Below are 15019 nucleotides of genomic sequence, written 5' to 3' on the forward strand. Positions count from 1 at the left end.
TGACACTTGGCAATATTAATTATGGACTACGGCAGAGGTTCCCAAACTTTTATACCTTGCGCCCCCTTAAAACATTTCATAAATTTCCCGCCCCCCTTCCAGAACAAGTGCAAGGAAACATATTTGACATAAAATTTAGCTATGAGTATACAGCACTGTAAGACAACTAAACTGCCTCAACCAAGCAAAGGATTTTAAGAATGTTTCTCCACACTTTGGGAACCTCTGGACTACAGGATACATTAATTTTTGACACGCATAGTTTAATATCAATACGACGCTTCCCGGTACGAAATACTGTGTCAAATTTTGTAAATCCCTGCTTTTATTTCTAGCTTTAGACTATTTACACTTTAAGAGCAAATGATGTGTCTTAAGAATGCACAATTTGTACACAATTCTGGCTACGAGTACAGTAATTAAAACTTATTACAAAATAAACATAAAGATTTTGCAAGATTTGTGAAACTTTTAGATATAATCTGAAAAGGTGGTCATGGAATGTGGAAGGATACGAATATTGTTAGCCGCGTTATCAATCTGGCGTCTGGACAGGAAACTGAACATTACTTCCGTAAGATAGTCCGTTACGTACATATAAAAATATCTTTATTTAATGAGTAATACAGTAACATCACATGGAAACTGGAATGAAATATTGCTGAAAAGAGTCTAATGTACAAAAAATGAGACACTAATCTCTACACAACTGACTGACTACGCAAGTATGTACGCAGTGAGAGGCCAGGACACCCTGGCGGTGTCTTCGTGTGGTCAGTCTGCAGTGTCGTCACCAAGCTGCAATAAGATCAAGAATATTAATCAGGTATTATAACACGACACATACCCAAATTTTCTTATTAAATTCAAATTTATTTAATTAGAGTATGCGCATAATTTAACATGCTACTATGCTAACTATAAATTCATTTAGCAATGCAATATACTGTTTATTTTCAAAGTAAATATGGAGGAAGTGTCTGTTATTTAAAAGTTTACATCCAATAAAGATGCCGTTTTTGTCATTTAATTAAAATATGGAGTGAGTTTAATTATTTAAGATGTGTCTGGGTTTTAATTTTAATTTTGTTAAAAGACGGATGTTAGGGGGCCAAGGAATTTATAATTAGCATATGAAAGAAGAACTATAATTGGAAACTACTTGTTTTAGAAATTGAGCTGTTCGTTTACCTGGCATATTTTCGGTTCCAGACTCTGGGGCCACGAGTTTTGTTTTTAGTTTGGTTTAAATGGCTGTGATTTACGTTAAGAGTGACCTGGTGATGTCTAAAATAGGTTTCAATCACATTAAATTATTACAAAAATTATTTCACATCATTTCTACAGACAACAGCTTTATTTGGGGAAAAGGTTTCACAAATGTAATAATGAAAGAAACTTACAAGATAATCTTATAAAAAATTAAACTTGTATGAAACAAATTAAGGATATCGTTACATTTCATTCTACTCTACTAGCAATTATTATTATTATTATAATAATGTTTTAGTTTTTTAAAAGACATATAAATATCTAGGTCCAGTTTCAAAGAGACAGACATTTATTTATGTGTTTGATTGAGATTTGGTTTTTACATTCATGAAAATATCCACTTGGGGCAGCCAAGTACATTAAACTATAAACTACTATCGCAGTCGTTTCTTTAAATTTCACGCCGATTCTTGGACTTTCTTTCATTTTGTTTTAAGTAACAGCATAAAAGGAAGGTGAACTATTTTAGAAAAAAGTTTCGTTTTCTTTCAAACTACAAAATATTAATTTGCCGTCCCTTGATAAATTAGCCCTCCGCCTGGTAGCTGATTAAGAACGTTGAGCCACTTTCTTACACATCTACAATAAAGAGTAGTGGTTAATTGGAGAACATCTACGAGAAAACACATGGCTATTCAGAGTGGCGCATTAAGGTGGAACAGCCTGGCACAGTGCAGAACCACCCGGTCGCCACACGCCATCTAAACTTCTACTTGGACATAACGCATATGACACTTATCACGTCAGCGATAAGTTGTTAATAAAAATTAAAACGAACACAGAAGTATATGAGTATGTATAAATATATACAGTTATTTTTCGTAACTGAATGTAATAATTACTTAATTACTAAATTAAATAATGCAGCCTGATATCAAAAACCAATCGTCACACAGTTGTTCCACCTTAATTTGCATAAACAAATTTTTGCATTAAAATGCCAAACTTGCATTCCACATCGCAGGATCTAAAATTTTCGAGCGCTGGCACCAACGAACTAAACAAGACTTCTGCAACTCATGTGTATAAGTTCCAGGTTTCTTTGTGCTGCATGGAATGTCAACAATCAACATTTTCCTATGTTCAAATCTAATTTGGAGTTCCTGTCTCCAGTCCACACGTTTATTTATTTCTTAATCAGTCACCCTTCTGTAGTGATTGTCTTTTCTGTTACATTCAGTTGGTCCTGTGATTATTATTACAAGGGAAGATAAAATTACGTGACTTATTACAAACAAATTAGAAGTCATGGTTAAAAAATTATTAAACAAAGATAACGACTCGTGAATAATTAAATTTGATGTCCTTTTGGGGGGCGGGGTAAAGGATTTACCAAATATAAAATTTGAAGGGACGGATTAAAGGGGAACTACAAAATATATATCCACAAAAGTAAAGACTAAGCATGAAGAGTGACATTCCCCATGCTGTGTAAACACTGACACTGACACACTTCCACTCCATTTTAGACTGTTTACATAATCTTCACCATCACGTAATTCATTTTTTCTTGACTGAATTTAATTGAAATTTGGGCAGCTTCACTCACATCTTGCATTATCGCAGAACTTGTCAAACACACAAGAGCAGAGTGGAGCAGGGTAGGGGTGGTGTAGGTCTGCCCCCGCCCTCTCGCTGTTGTCACTTAGGGCGAAACAGCAGCAGATGCCACCACTGCTGCTGCTGCTATTGGTGCGGATGGTGCTGTGGTAGGCCCATTACTTGGTCGGGCGAGTGTAAGGTGCTGGGCGGAATCGCGAGCGATCCGTAGCGACCCCTGATGCTGCCGGCGCTTTGAATCCTTTCCATCGGTTGCCAGTCTCGTCTGCGAGCAAAGGGTCGGACAAACAGAGAACGAAAACAACTACAATTCACCGAGAACCCATGCAATTAGAATGCTTTTAATTCTAAACCAAATAAGATGGAGAAGATAGAAACTCGGTTAAATGGAATCAGGTATGTTTGTCTGCATTTCTTGGAGTTACGATATAAAAATGCCGAAACCCATTCCCCAAAGTTCCAAGGAAAAGCTGTTTTTAGTGGATGAAAGAAAACATCACGATATACGTCATCACATGAATTACAACCACCACCACCTTCATGGATGAGGCACTTCTGGACTCTTCACTCTCTGATTAGTCCTACAACATTTTATTCTCTTCTGGCCCACAATTCCTAACAGCCTTATATCATACATGAATGCATACATACAAGACACAAACACAAATACAGAGCGAGCACAAAAGAACTTTTCACTTTCAAAATGATACAGAAAACAAATGCGGCATAGTTAGAACTTCAGACACACACCTGTCGGTAGAAAAGCTCTCAAAGTTTTGTTTAACATGATCGAAGTAGTTATAGCGCACGTCCGCTAGATGCCATTAGTTTTGAAAATTGCTACCCCCTACATCAGAGTTGGTGTGTTGTGTAGTTAGTGAAGAGACTAAGCTGTGAAACATTCATTTTGCACACAATTTTACATGGAAACACCCAGCAGAGTATCAATTTATGCCTGGTACAAGAAATTTCTATCACAGCTGCCAGAGCCTACATCATTAGGGACACGCCACAAAGTTTGGGACGAGTTGGATTATCGTCTCGACATCGGCCTTGTTACTAGCGGAGCACATATCGAGTGTCTGTGAGATGTGTACAAATCCTTGACAGTTTCTGTATCGACTGGCGTAGGAGTGAAAGTGCAATTGATTCCTGTATCATTTTGAAAGGGCACAATTCTTTTGTGTTCACCCTGTGTGTTGTGTTTACGTATACGTAAACCCACTGATAACTGACTTTAGAATTCGCCATAACTGTGATGAATTATACAAAGAGTGTGAATATTTTCTGGAAGTGTGTTGAATAAAGTAAAAAAGACAAATTTTTGGCCTAAGATTACAGGATGGGTGTGCGTGGGAAAAAGTTGTCAGTGGAACCACGGTTCCGGAGAATTTGACGTAAATACGTCTATACGGAAAGGAAGTTTATATATTGGCTTTATTCTAAATATTTCCTTTATACATGCTTTACAAATGAGATAAGTTTGATTAAGACTTTGCTTATTCAACTTGAATTACTTACGCTTAAGATGGGTCTGTGGTAGCTGAATGTAATGTAAAGTAATGTAATGTAAGGTAAGGTAAGGTAATGTAATGTAAAGTAATGTAATGTTTTATAGGTAACACAAATGCTTGAATGCTTAACTTGAATTAGTTACGCTTAAGATGGGTCTGTGGTAGCTGAATGTAATGTAAAGGAATGTAATGAAATGTAAAGTAATGTAAGGTAAGGTAACGTAATGTAAGGTACGGTAAGGTAAGGTAAGGTACGGTAAGGTAAGGTAAGGTAAGGTAAGGTAATGTTTTATAGGTAACAACGATGCCGAGTAAACAGATGACGTTTCCTGGGTAACATAACAATGAAGTTACACTTTTTCGTAACACATTTTTACCGAATGACCCTTCCTCATAGACGTATTTACGTCAAAAATAATCTAATTTCTCCCTTATATCACTTCTTTTCAAAATTGAAAGCATTAGGAAATTATTACATTATAAATAATTATCCTAAAGTTTCTACAAGGATTGGAAGCTTCCCACACACATGCATCTACAAGCACAGTGAACCCATAAGGGAACAAAGAAAAAAGGAATGCCTAAAAACTGAGGGTTCAAGAAAACAGGTAACCTGGCGAAAATAGGAAAGCCTGAATCAATCTGGAAGTGACCATCCTCTGGGATGTTGCACTATACAGCCTGGTTCTCAGTATAATAACGCTTTAGAGGTGATTATAGCCTCCATCATCAGGGTGTTGAGTAACTCTGATGATGGAGGCAGTAAACGCCTCTGAAACATACGCAAACTTTTAACCAGGCTATGAGAATCTCAAATCACACTTTTGAATCAATGTGTTCAGTACTTTTAAAAATAGATATTACTGACAAAACAAGAGTTAATGTGTTACTTTCTATAAATTACAGTTTTATAATGCTATGGCATTGCCTATGCTTAACTATGTTTGTGAAAATCAGAGTGTGTACCAATGCAAGAAAAGAAATACAAAAATAAGTGAGGTGCATTTCGTAGTTAAGATCTGTAGGTAGTTACGCTTTTAGACCAAATGAGAAATGGGCATAAACATACAATTAAATACACTTATATACAGTGGATTCCGATCAATTGATCCATCGGTTGATCGGGGCAGCTGTTTATTTGGGACAAATCTTAAAGAACAAAACTTTTTAACTCTTTACGTGGAACTTCATATAATTGGGGTAGCCGCTTTATTGTGCCAAAGTGTTCTAGTCCCGATGAGTCCCAATTAACCGGAATCCACTGTATAACCTGAATGAGATACCAGAAAATTTGAATAAATATTAAAGCACCAGGAATACATAAAAACGGAGTGACAACTTAATGTCCTACGCCATAGTATGTTATCTTCAGAGCAACTAGAGTTACCACCACCATAATATGGGCATCTCAGACAGCACTATGAATACCCTAGACCAGTGTTATTCAACCTGGAGTACGCGTACCCCCGGGGGTACACGAAGACATCTTAGGGGGTACGTGAAATTTTAAAAAAAATATATATTATTTTATGATAAACACTGAATAATCAGTAATGTAATTTATTTAATTTATTTTAGATGTAGATTATATACTATGTATAACTTGAATTATACACCAACAACTTTGGCAGTACAAAGTTGAAGAGAAATTATATCTGGGGGTACGCGAACAAAAAAGGTTGATAACACTGCCCTAGACAAAGTTGCGGTTAGAGTCTGGTCCTTCAGCAGATGCACATTTCCAGTAGTGTTTATAAACAAGTTAACAATTCTAAAAGCCATCACAAATAACCTCCTGTAACACATTCTTTGAAGACACTCAAACCTCTGCTGCAGCCTTGAAAACTGTAGTGACAGACGAGAAGTACGTGGCGTGTGTGCAATCAACAGTATCAGGGCTATGCTTGTGACTTGTTACAAGAGCCGAGAAGAATCTGTCATGCTCAGGCCTAAGTATTTTGCTGGCCACATTTCTGAAAACTTCACACAAAGTGCATCCTGTAGATGTGTGAAAACTCTTCCCTGTACCTTTCCTGGCAGACTGTAGGATCTCAGTCTGTACCAATCTTTCAGCATTCTGTGCACAACACGATGGTATCCTTAGATACAAACGGAGGATGGGGTGGTAAATATCAACTAAAATCCAAATATTCTCTGTAAGCATCTCTGCTATCTGCCATCTGCGACACAGATCATCTTCCAGTGAATTACAATAATCACTATACCTGTGACACACTCGGATACTGTCTGTTCACGGTCAAAATCATTTGAAACATTTCCATAAGATATTTTCCCATTTCTGGTAAAATCTGATGGCTGTCCAATGTTAAAAAAATCCATTTTCCCCGCTTCAAAGCCTTCCATGAACTGTGTTCTCCTCTTGGACCTACCATTCCCACTAATCTAATAGCAACTGAACAATTCCATGAATCGTACAGGAAGATGCAAGTGGAGACAGCAGGAGCCACCAGCCTTCCTGCCACATGGCTGTAATCACTTTTAACCCAATTTTTTTTTCAATTAGCGACATATGTCATGTCTCTTGCAAATAAATTGTTTAGTAGAAGTACGGAAGGGCTCAACATCACTAAAACCAAAGACCACCATTAGACATGATCTTGAACCAGTTCCATTATCCTCACAAACTATTTCCCTACAATCTAAAAATTGTCACTGTACACCAATCGCGCATTCAACAAACATGGACAGGTGCTACCACTTTATATTGGCCTTTATATTAATTTATTGTCAATGCGAATACACCGCTAATCATACTACATCCAGAAATTACTTTTTTGTAATTTATAAACACTTACTGCACGAAGAAATGTTTTTATTAAAACCTGTATGTATTAAAGACATCTTTATTTTAACCAAGCATAACTTTGGAGAAGACTGATATTTTTAACGAAATGGAAATGAATAATATAAGCTTCATGTGAGATGATATGACCCACAGTTACATGAGTCCAAAATTTCAGTACAGAATCCAGATCAAGATATTTTGTAAGTCCATTTGATTCTTTCCGAGACAGAAAATGTAGACGTACATCGTTTCCTGCGTAATTATTCACTTTGTGCAACGAACACTTGAAGAAATATGCACCACAACAGAATATATTTTTATTAATATCTTTCTAACTTTCTTTTCTAGAGTTCATTCATGAATCAAAATTTTCATCCTCAAAAATATTTTCCATTTTTCTTGCCATCATCTCACGTGTTATAATTGTCCTTTTCTTTATTCAGATATATATCACTACTTACTTATATTCCTGTAACCAGTGACTTTTTTTAAAAAAATAGTATTTAATTTTCTATTTAAACTGTGTTAACAGAACCCATGTTGCAGAGCCATGCTGCCAGAAAATCTGTTTTATTTTTTGATGGAGTGAAGAAACAGACGGGCATCTGGCATCAAAATTCTTCTTCTTTAAAGAGACGTTATGAAAATAAGGCCATACATTATACTTCATAACATTCCTTCCTTTCTCCATAAGTTTAATTACATTTTAAATATTGTACACTGCACTCACACACATTCAACTAAATTAACTTACATAATACAGATGGTTAAAATACGTGATTTCAGATTTTTTTGCCCAATTTGCTGGCACATACAAACAAAGATTAAAAATCCAGCTTTTCCAGCGGCAAGACAGTTGTTAAAATTGGAACTGCTTTGTTCACCGCAGAATCAAGAAAAATGTTACTCTGTACCTCTTAGTTGCTACACATAATGTATCTTACAAACAAAACAAATGATTTCTATTCAGGAACACCTGTAGCTTCTCGTAACATCCCAATACGCAGATTACAAATCAATACACACCTGGCGCAGACTGGACTGATGGTATAAACATCACTTGCGCAAAGTTGATCACTCACAAGAATCAGGGGACTCTTGAGACAATGAACAAGCAGCGAGTGGCACGGTACAATAACCGACATAATGTTGCGGTTACTCTATCCGATTTAATAATAACCTTTCAATTGTTAATGTCTGTAACTGCATACAAAGCACGATAAAATGCCTCAGTGACCCCAAGAGCTACTGGTAGGGCCTCCCTAGCCAGATTGGTCGAGGGGGAGAGGTCAGACTAAGACAGGTACCCTGGTCCTCCAGGTTGGGGGTTGGTCGTAAGGCTAAGAACCTTGCACCGTAAAAAGGAAGATGTTTCGAAACCTCAATCATAAGCCTCGGACAGACGGACCTAACAGAGGACCGAATGGAAGAGGAGAATTGAGAAGGCCATGGACCAGAGAGCCATAGAAGAAGAAGGTATAAAGCATCTAGAAAATGACTTCTTTTCCAATGATGTTGGACTTCTGTGTTGTAACTACGTGTGGTCCTACTGGTTATCTACCTACAAGTCCACACAGCAGAACAACCCAGAGGACAAATAAGGACACCTTTACCACCCTAAAATCTTCTACATTCACATTTTCAACAATCAGATCTTTGCCACTTCTCACCTGCCACGAGATGTAACAATTTTTGAGCTTGTTCTAGAAATCCAAAACACTAGAGTAAAAATCCAAACCTTTAATTTTTATACAGATCATTATGCTTCCCACTAACCAATTAATTGGCACACAGTGAAATATATCATATTTCCATTAGAAATCTATCAGTTTTAGGGGGAAATATTTCCTGTCGCTTCATCTTAGGACTTCTGTGCTATGATTTAATATTCACAACACATGTAACATAAATGTGTAGGTAATGAGTACACTTTAAGTTGGCAGTGAAAGAGTTATTACAAAAAGTATCGGATCTTAATTTTTCCCCACGGAAACAAATGAAGCACGGGAGGTGTCCTCCGTGGGGAGGTGTAGGGGACCTTTATGCGCATGCGTGAATTTTTTCCCGCCCGCAGAGAGCGCCAGTAGCTGGCAGTCAGCCTGTGAGTGAGTGGCTGTCGGATTAGTACCAGGGAGTGACAAAAGAACACGAAAAGTACTACATAAATGTGGACAAAAATCTATTCTACTTTACATGTCTCAAGACTCCCACTGGAGGGATGTTTGAGATGGGTTCCACTATGCAACATACACTTCACAATTTAATTTCTGTGACTTTTATTCTAAACTTTCATGTTCACAACATAATGGATATTATTAGCACCACTTTATATTATGCTTATAATTATGTAAATGTTTACGTTAGGCTTAACAACTGAAGTTACATTGCATTCTTAATATATATATATTTAACACTTGTTATCATACGAAATGAAAGGCAAAGACTGGGTAGTTCTGTACTGACCAAATAACAGGAAATTGCAACTTTTTTGTTTAGTACAGATGATTGTCTGCTGGGATGCTGCAACGTGCGGTCTGGGTGCAATGTCCCATCTTCATACTCATCACTATGAGAATCTCAAATCTCTCAAATTTTGAAAACTGTCAGTTTGAGCCAGTATCACGTTTGAATTGGCGTTCTTATGGGCCAATGAACTAATTGACAAACAAATGACCCTAAAATTTTTGAGTTTCTGAAGAGTACAGAATAAACATGATTAGTAAAGAAGTAGTACGATGATAGACCACCTATCTAAATCAAGCTGAGAAGTCAACCTTGGAACAAGGACATATTTAACAATAATAAGTTTTATTTCATTTTCTTCAGGATGCTGCTCTGCATAATACCACATAAGCATAATGGAACCTAAAATATTTACAAACCAAGTTCTCAAAAAATATAGGAGAGACACAGAACGGCAACATGTCAGTAAAATGACTTGCAATAACAAAAGATTCACCAGAGAATGAACACAGCATATTCATAATAGCAATTAAAGTTCTCTGCCAATGAAATGTTAATCTTCAGCCTTACCCTACCTGCTGTCCCAGCCACTTCGGCTTCCAGATTGACCCTGTCTCTTCAATGCCTAGATATCTTCCAGCCTTCCCTCCTTGCCCGGCCCAAAAACCCTTTCTCAAGCCATTAATCCCTGCTCCCAAAGTCTGGTTTAGACCTTCAAAATTAATTACTTCATAGCAGATTCCTTGCTAAGACTGCAATGCACAGTAGGTCACACGTCAAGCACATTTACGTAATGGAATCTATTTCACTATACAAAGACGAATCCTAAAAATAACAACTGTTGTCAGGGAGACATTATTAATACCAGCTGTCACAGTGGCAGCGCAGTCTGAGGCGTGGGCCTTGTGCCGCTCGGACACTGTGACCGTGGGTTCGAATCCCACTCAAGCCATGGATGTCTGTCCGTGTTTTTCTATGTTGTGCTGTCCTGTGTTCAGGTAGAGGCCTTGCGACGGGCCGATCCCTCGTCCAAGGAGTCCTACCAACTGTCTAATAGATCAAAGCCTACGAAAGTTGGGACCCGCAGTGCTCGGGCACTGAAGAACGGGTCGCCTAAGTATCTCAAGTATCTTAATACCAACAGACATGCATAAAGGTTTTATGGAGAGATACTTTATGTTTCTTGTTTCTGTCCATAACACTAACTATAAAAATAATTACTTCAGGCATGATTTATAGAATGGGGTGGAACTGAATCATTCTTTCTTTATTAAATAATACTTTCCCGACTGCTTCGATTATGTAAAGAAGCATTAATATTACAAGGATTTGTGACAAACTGAAAAGGATCATGATAAGAAAATTATCAAGGCCTATTTCAAGGTATTTCTGCAGAATTTACCTAAAGATACTCGGAAGACCAAAACCATGAAAAATCTCATTCAGGATAACTAACCGCCAGACCATAAGTTTAACCTCAGATCTCTCAAATATGAAGCATAAGTTATAACCACCTGACTGCAAAATTGTATGTAGCAGAATTATTATCCAAACAGGAGCCAGGGCAGCTCAGTCAGTCGGGGTTCGATCAACAACGGGGGAAGAGGATTTTCCTCTCGCCCTCTTGCGTCTAGGCCGGCTCTGGGGTCCACCCAGCTTTTTATTCAATGGGTACCGGGGTCCTTCCCCGGGGGTAAAGCGCGGGCTGGGCGTGACGCTGACCACTCACCCCTATCTAGTCTGAGGTAAGATTATATAGTAGGAAAAGTGTCAAAGAGAGAGCACATACGATTCATGCTCTCTGCATACTGTTTAGTTCCGGAAGATGATTTTATTCTCAGTTGACGTAACAAAAGCTTCAACAGACTCTCCCAGTCTACTTTCATTTGTTTGGTAATGTGAGTAATATTACGTAAGTTTTAGGATATATCATGTATTAAATAATTTATGCTTAGTTATGTAGTGTCAGCAGGTCTCTCATATCTGCATAACAAATTAACCATCCGACGATTCTGACAAAAAGTAGCACCAGCTCTTCAAATGCGTCTTGTTTTATTTCTGGCATGGATGGCAATTTATCATTACTATGAAAACGAAACTAACCTATAATTGTGTAAGACTTGAGGTTTTCACAGCGGTGAGTATGGAGATTTCTTTCTGTCTTCTGGGTTGTTGCGCTGTGTAGTCTGGTCGGAGGCAGTATGACCTCTGAAACGTTGGTAAACATCGACCAGACTACACAGCGCAAAAACCCAGAAGACAGAAATCTTCCTAACGTATAATTATTAGAGACATACCGCTTACTTAAAATGACATACAATGAATTAAACCAGCTTTAAATGTTTTTTACAATTAAACAGGAAAATACTGCAACCTTGCTTTTAACTGTCTTTAGAAAATGATAAGTCATCTTGAGATGTTTTTCATAAAAATCAGCTCATATTTTGATATTAAAAATGCTACATATAATATTATATTACTAAAATAAAATGTTTACATGCAGTTTTATTACACAACTTTCATACCATTTCACCCATTATGTTTAGAACTTTATGGATTTTTCAATATGGATCATAAATCGATATTGATAATTCACTTAAGTCCTCGGTGGAACAAAATTACACGTGTTCATACAAAAGCACTGAAAATCAGGAATTCTATCCACCACAGAAAGTTTGGGGAGATATTTCAGTTGGTTATTCGGAAAAAATAAATTTATGAATAACAATTACAGTTGTGTAATATGAGCAAAAGCAATACACATTAAAAGTAATTACTTTCAAATCTAAATTAAATGTACAACTAGCATTGTGATCTATGTAAGTGCGACAACTTGTAATACAAACAAAGCTAACATACAAGGGTTAAAGGTTAACTTAAGTAAAATAAGTCAAATTTGAAAATTTATAGTTTCCAAACTGTTCTTCATCAGGGTCATCATCCAGTTCACTCACTGATTTTTTGTACAATATTACTCTAACATAAAAATGTGTCACATTTTAATGTCCGAGCGAGTATCCTACAATCCCAAACAGTTCATTACTTTAACAAAGCTTTCTTGAGATTAAATCTTCACATATATCTTACTATTAAATGTACTGTATATCATTTAAATTTGTTCTGAGAAACCACTAAAATATCCATTATTTGCATAACGAACATTCAAATGATGCACACTTTTATGAAAAAATAATATTGTAACCATAACAAGTAAACTGGATGATACCCCTGATATAGACCTTTAGTAGGTCGAAAAATGCAGGAATTGTATTAAATGTAGCTTCACTTTGTATTGTGACTGATGGTATTCTTAAATAAATAATATATTTGACAATGATATGCATCCTAATGTGAAAAGATATCAATACAAACATCTTTAACACAAATACATAATTCTATATCAACTGACATCCGATCTTTCAAATGTAGTCAATTTTTAGTGACTGGAAATAAATGTAGAAATCTTTCTGTTTACTTTACGGTTCCACAGTCTCAATTAGTGACTGAGAATTCACATGGGCTGGAAGTGTGAAACTTCCCAGATTGTTGGTATCATGACTCCTGGCTTGATTTAAGTAGGTCTACACTTTTTGTTAACCAGAATTCATCATGTTTCGCCTCCATACCGGCTTCAACGAAGAAAATTTGATCCAAAACAATAAGAAGAAAATTCATTCCTTTCACAGAAGCCTACTGCTCGGCCAATTCTAATATTACTACAAATGCGTAATGATGGGTAATTCCAGTAAATATGAGCTGCGAAGTTAATACAAAAATTGTGTAATAATATATAAATGTACAAAAAAAAGTCTAAAAAAAATATTTCCGATGATGGAACTCCCTCGTTTTGACACCACAGGCTGGAGGCACTGAGAACATGCATCTTTGTCCTGACGATAAGAAAAAAATCAAACCTAACTTTTCCCACAACCAAAGACACTTTACAAATAGCCACACTGGACATGCTTGTGTATAACGTCTGACTGTTTCTTCAGAATTGCCTGCTTGTGTGTCTGAAGGTTTAGTAGGCCGATGAGGAAGGTGAGATTCAAGCTGTCAGAACCACAAGCAGGATGCTTCTCATCCAACAGATCTCCCTTCCTCCAATTTAGTTTTCAGTACCAAACAATTAAGGACCATTGTCTTCATCAGTTTAGTCCAGTATGCTTATTTGTTTCTACACAGGATTATGGAGATAGTTAATTCTGAAACAGTCAGTTATATGAACTTGTCAGGGCTGAAACCACATTTGTCAACTGGACAATAACGCGATTTCTTTAAAAATCCAACACGAAATATTATAATTACCTATTCCTGATTTTTTTAAAAATCCAATACGAAATATTATAATTACCCACTCCCGATTTTTTAAAATCCAATACGAAATATTATAATTACTCATTACCGATTTTTTTAAAATCCAACACGAAATATTATAATTACCTATTCCTGATTTTTTTAAAAATCCAATACGAAATATTATAATTACCCACTCCCGATTTTTTAAAATCCAATACGAAATATTATAATTACTCATTCCCGATTTTTTTAAAATCCAACACGAAATATTATAATTACCTATTCCTGATTTTTTTAAAAATCCAATACGAAATATTATAATTACCCACTCCCGATTTTTTTAAAGTTCAATACGAAATATTATAATTATCCATTCCCGATTTTTTTAAAATTCAATACGAAATATTATAATTACCCATTCCCAATATGTCATAATTTCTTGTCTAAGGAACTTACTGCCGATGGAAAGTGACAGTAATAGTAATCACGGAGTTTTCGAGGCCTTACACAATTCATAACAAGTGTCGTAAATCAAAAGTTACAAATAATGTCTTCCTCCCATAAAAATCATAAAACTGGTTTCAACAAATGCGCAAATGTAACACGTGCATACACACGCACGCGCGCACACACAAGGAACTCCCATCCTCTGGAATAAAACCCCTATCGTCCTCGTCCTACAATATAGCTGGAGCAGATGCTGAAGCTACGCCGCAGAGCATTATGGTTGCGCAAAATTCATACCATGTAGCTACTCCATTATATGTGACGGAGAATGAAATGGGAGAACTAACTATGCATAGTATATTTGCAGTATTTGGGTTATGTACGCTCATAAACGAGACAGATCTGAATTAGCAATTTGTAGACTTTATTTTTAGACGTAAAGGGTCTATTTGCATCTAAAAGTATAACACGAAACTATTCTTAAAACGAAGATGGTTGTCTTCTGGGTTGTTACGCCATGTAGTCTGGCAGAAGTTTAGCGACGTTTCAGAGGTTCTTACTGCCATAATCATCAAGACCTTCTAATAGACTATGCAATGTAACATACGGAGAAACTGAAATCTCTATTTTCAATATCTACGCACATCAACCATGGTCC

At 36.5% G+C, this 15019-nt stretch overlaps 1 protein-coding gene across 1 annotated transcript in view; it reads right to left on the reverse strand.

The window, feature by feature from the left end:
• Positions 1–1335: 1335 nt before the first annotated feature.
• The window catches only part of LOC110838913 (KH domain-containing, RNA-binding, signal transduction-associated protein 2), a 150443-nt gene continuing 136759 nt past the window's right edge, over positions 1336–15019 (reverse strand). The window contains exon 6 of the mRNA XM_022082577.2: positions 1336–3097. Coding sequence (XP_021938269.1) covers positions 2991–3097 — 107 coding nt within the window. The 3' untranslated portion in view covers positions 1336–2990. The remainder of the gene's footprint in view (positions 3098–15019) is intronic.

Source organism: Zootermopsis nevadensis, unplaced genomic scaffold (assembly GCF_977971745.1).
Source record: "Zootermopsis nevadensis isolate Lab colony 2312 unplaced genomic scaffold, Znev_1.0 Znev_ptg000006l, whole genome shotgun sequence".
Lineage (NCBI taxonomy): Eukaryota > Metazoa > Arthropoda > Insecta > Blattodea > Termopsidae > Zootermopsis > Zootermopsis nevadensis.